The sequence below is a fragment of the Propithecus coquereli genome, unplaced genomic scaffold, assembly GCF_000956105.1.
Source record: "Propithecus coquereli isolate 6110/MARCELLA unplaced genomic scaffold, Pcoq_1.0 Scaffold114, whole genome shotgun sequence".
Lineage (NCBI taxonomy): Eukaryota > Metazoa > Chordata > Mammalia > Primates > Indriidae > Propithecus > Propithecus coquereli.
The window spans coordinates 413107-417610 of record NW_012135414.1 but is presented as its reverse complement, the minus strand read 5'-3'; the positions used below and the strand labels follow the sequence as shown (position 1 = coordinate 417610).

General features: G+C 45.3%; 1 protein-coding gene across 1 annotated transcript in view; it reads left to right on the top strand.

Moving 5' to 3' along the window:
* Nucleotides 1-217: 217 nt before the first annotated feature.
* Nucleotides 218-4504, top strand: part of DCAF10 (DDB1 and CUL4 associated factor 10) — a 52757-nt gene continuing 48470 nt past the window's right edge. The window contains exon 1 of the mRNA XM_012655812.1: nucleotides 218-854. Within this exon, the coding sequence (XP_012511266.1) occupies nucleotides 298-854 (557 nt within the window). The 5' untranslated portion in view covers nucleotides 218-297. The remainder of the gene's footprint in view (nucleotides 855-4504) is intronic.

Genomic DNA, 4504 nt, shown 5'->3' with positions numbered 1-4504 from the left:
CGACTCTGCCGCACACGGTGCCCAGGTGCTAACTGCCCCATACAGCCCGGCCCCTGGCACCCTCAGTCACTCACACATACAGCTAGTTGCTCCCTTCTTCCGTATCCCGGGACTCCAACACCCGCAGCCGGCGGTGCCCCAGGTTTCCTGGTCCCCGGCGGACGGTGGCCGAGGGGCGGCGCGGGTTTCCAGCCGGCGGGGTTAGGCTGCCGCACGCCGGAAGTGGCGGCTGAGCGGGAGCGCTGAGGTGGCGGCCGGCGGGGCAGCGGCCGGGAGCGGGGGGCGGGGGCGTTGGTCATGTTTCCCTTCGGGCCCTGTAGCCCTGGAGGGGACGGGGCAGCCGGAGCCGGGGTTGAGGAGCTGACGCCCCATGGGGAGCAGGCGGCAGCCGCCAGGCCGCTCTCTCTCCCTCCCCCGCCGGCGCCGCCACAGCCCGAGGCTGACGCAGCCCCTCCCCCGCCACCCGCCCGGAGCCCTCGTCGCCCCGGCGCCCCCTCGCTGTCCCCGGCCGCGCGTGCAGCAGAGCTCAAGCCGCCCAGATCCCCGGAGTCCTCGGCTGCCTCCGCCCAGAAAGAGCCGTCATCGCCCTCCCCGCCGCGCCAGCGGCCCGGGCCAGACTGCAGGGCCGGGAGCCGAGGCCGGCATGGCCTCAGCGCGGGCCTGGGCGGCCCTGGCGCCAGGCTGTTTGGATGGCTGAGAGAGCGCAGCCTGGGCCGCGGGCTGTTCGTGGACCCGGCGCGGGACAATTTCCGCACCATGACTAACCTCTACGGTTCCATCCACCCCGCGGACTCGGTGTACCTCAGCACCCGCACCCACGGTGCGGTCTTCAACCTCGAGTACTCGCCCGACGGGTAAGCGCGGCCCCTCGGAGGGCGGGTACCAGCCTCCGCCCGGCTCTGCTGCCCGTGGACGGCCGCCCAGGGCTCGCTGACTCGGCTCGGGTCGAGATTTGCGAGTCAGTCTGGGGCTGCTGGCTTTCATGCCCCCTGGGCACTTTCTGAAGCGCCTTTTCGCTGCTGGAGCCCCCTTCCCAGCCTTTTGAGGTAGGCAAGCCAGACCTCATTTGCTCACCTTCAGGACTCTGTGAAGGATAAATGCCTAAAGCCACACAGCAGGTCTTTCAGAGCCAGCCCAGAAATAGGGCTTTCTGGTACATAGTAGGTGCTCAGTAAATACATTTTTAATAAATGCCTATTTTTTTCCGTGTCACCCTAGGCGTGCGTTTTTCTCATCTAAACTTGTGTTAAGACTACTACATGCTTCTGTTAAGAGTATCCAGCTTTTTTCTCGGCTGCTTAAATATTTCATTTTTAGCCTTGGGTTACTTTGAGCTATGGGAAATTTTCGAAATAATATATATATTTAAAACTTTGCCTTGTGAGTACACGTTTAACAGCAATCAGAAGAAAAATTGGCACACAGTTCTACCATGAGATGACATTGTTAATATAATCTTACCCCATCAAGGCTTCTGGGTTGGTAGTTACTTACTTGGTTGTTCATTCATTCATTCCCTCATTCAGCAAATATTTGTCGAGCACTTGCTGTTTTCCAACCGCAGGAGTAACAGTGCTGAGCAAAACCAGCTAATGGCACTGTTTTCATTGAGCTTGGGGCTTACTGCTTCAACTAGATGTTAGATAACCATACTAAATAATGCACAATGTCTATTTACAAATTGAGATAAAGTCTTGAAGGAACCTGTTGTGGACGGGGGAGTGCAAGGTTTCTCTGAGGAAGTGACACTTGAACCAAGATCAAAAAAGTGAGTAGGAGGTAAATTAGCCAAAATAGGGTTGGGGATGGGATAGAATTATTTAACATGGAGACTGGTATATCAAAGGACTTATGTCCTACCTGTGGTAGGAGAAGGGCAGCATGCCATGTTAGAGAAACTGAAAAACAATAGGTTTACAAAGCAAAAGGTTCTACTGAAGAAAGACCTAAAATGTGCTAGGGAAAGGAACAAAGAACAGAATGAGAAATTACTGTGAGAAGGTAGACCTTATTCCAGTTCACTGATGCAAATACTTTTTCCTGATCACAAGTGCTGGGATCTCTGGGGTTTCTCTTTACAGCGATTGGGTGAAGCTTGTAGCAGTGGATGCACTCCTGAGTAAGGGGTAAAATTGGTGAGAGGAGAGACTATTTGCGGAAGCTTAAATACAATGGAACCTCCTCTCATCCTTCCTCCAACCAAACCCTATTCCTAAAGTTCCCTCAAAACACCAAGAGTCTGTTCCTCATAAACATTCAGTTTCTCTCTTCTCCATATCCTGGCTTCTCTCCTCCCAGCCTCCTACCTATACTTTCAAGAATTCAAACATATCTATTTCTTCTCTTTGGATGTGGGATTTTAGGTAGAGAGTGGGAGGGGTAGAATGAGTTATGAAGAAGGAATTACAGGGCTTTTAGAAGGAGGGTTATATTATTAATACTTACAGTTCTTGTTTGAATCTAGACTGTATTTTCCCAGAAAAACATTTTCATAAAAGGTGGCTAGGCATTCTGGTACTTAAACCAATTCAATAATTTTTAATTACACAATTAATATATGCTCATTGTGGAAAACCCAGGCAATAAATAAGCAAAAAGAAGCCAAACATCACTTATGATCCCAGAGACTGAATAGATATCCAAGGAAATTTTTCTTCATGTATGTTTATTTTAGTGTAAACATGGAATCATACTGTTTTGTAGCCTGCTTTTCTTATGGTATATTATGAACTACTTATGTTAATAAATATATTTCTGCATTATTTTAAATTTTTCATTAGTTTAAATAAAACCTCTATGTACTAATATTTTATACTTATATCCTTAGGATAAATCCCTAGAATGATTTCAAAAGTTATGAAAATTTATGATACCTATTGTTAAATTACCCTCTGTGAAGATCATACCAGTTCTCATTCCTGTATTCGAGTCACATATGAAAGTGCCTTTCTCCCCATACCCTTGGCAACATTGCATATTGCCATTATTTTTCATGTCTGTCAGGGTGATGAGTGAAAATAGTTCAATGTTTTAATTTTTCAGTATTCTTCAGCTATTATGCCCAACATTTATGTTGGACTTAAAGTAATTTTACAGATAGTTGCGGTATCTGTGTTAAATGAAATAGTTTTTTATATCCTTCAGATGTATAAGTTAAATCAGCTTATCAGGTAGCATAGCCATTGTCACTTATAAGAACTTCTCAATACAGAGGAGGAGTGACATGGAATATAAGGATTGAAATTATGAATTTAATAGGAACCAAACTAGAAGTAATTTGTCACTAAAAAAGAAATGAAAGGATATATGGACTACAAGGTAATTTCTAAAGAATTCTAAAAATGTTTGAAGTGTTAACAACATTATCAAAATAATTGTATACCTCCAACGATGATATTTTGAAAAAGTAAATTTGATAATGTTAATAAATTAGATAATAGTATGTCAGACCTTCTCAAGCCATCCTCTCTGAGAACACATTAGGTACAGCTATAGAGAAAATTAGTATATTAGAAAATAGAAGTGAAGAAATTGTCCAGAATGCAGACCTGAGAAACACAGAGACTGAAAATATGAAGGAGGTTTAGTGACATGGAGCATAGAGAGAAAAAGCATACCAGATATTTAGTCAGACTTCCTGAAGAAAATGAGATATAATGGGGGCGGGAAGACTATTTGAAGACATGGTAGCTAAGAAATTTACAGAATTGAAAAAAGGCACCAAGCCATGATTTAAGATGCCCAACAAACCCAAGCAGGAATCTTCCCTAGACATAGTGAAATTGGGGGACAATAATATAAGATCTTAAAAGAGAGAGAAAAAAAGAACTCAAAGGAGTAATTAGGAGAGTGATAGCCAATTAGTCATCAATTACAGTGTAAGTAAAGCCAGAGACAGTAGTCATTATTTTCAATTTGCTGGGAAAAACCTCAAACTAGATTTATACCCGACAAAGATGGGTTCTCTGTTCTTGTCAAGAACAAAGATGAAATGAATACATATTCAGACAAGCAAGGCTGAGTGAGTTTGCCAGCAGACTTTATATTTTTTGGAGACAGAGTATGGCTCTGTTGCCCTAGTAGAGTGCAGTGGTGTCATTATAGCTCACTACAACCTCAAACTCCTGGGCTCAAGCGGTCCTCCTGGAACTACAGGCATGAGCCATGAATGGCTGGCTAATTTTTCTATTTTTAGTAGATACCAGGTCTTGCTTTTTTTCAGGCTGGTCTCAAACTCCTGACCTCAAGCAGTCCTCCTGCCTTGGCCTCCCAGAGTGCTAGGATTACAGGTATAAAGTCACCACGACCAGCCTACCAGCTGACTTTAAATAAAGGAATTCTAAATTCAGAGAGAAGGAAATTATTTTCAAATGGAAGGTCTGAGATGCTAGAAAGAATGAAGAAAAAGAAAGTGGTAAATACATATGTAGTGGGCCGGGCGCGGTGGCTCATGCCTGTAATCCTAGCTATCTGGGAGGCCGAGGCAGGCGGATTGTTTGAGCTT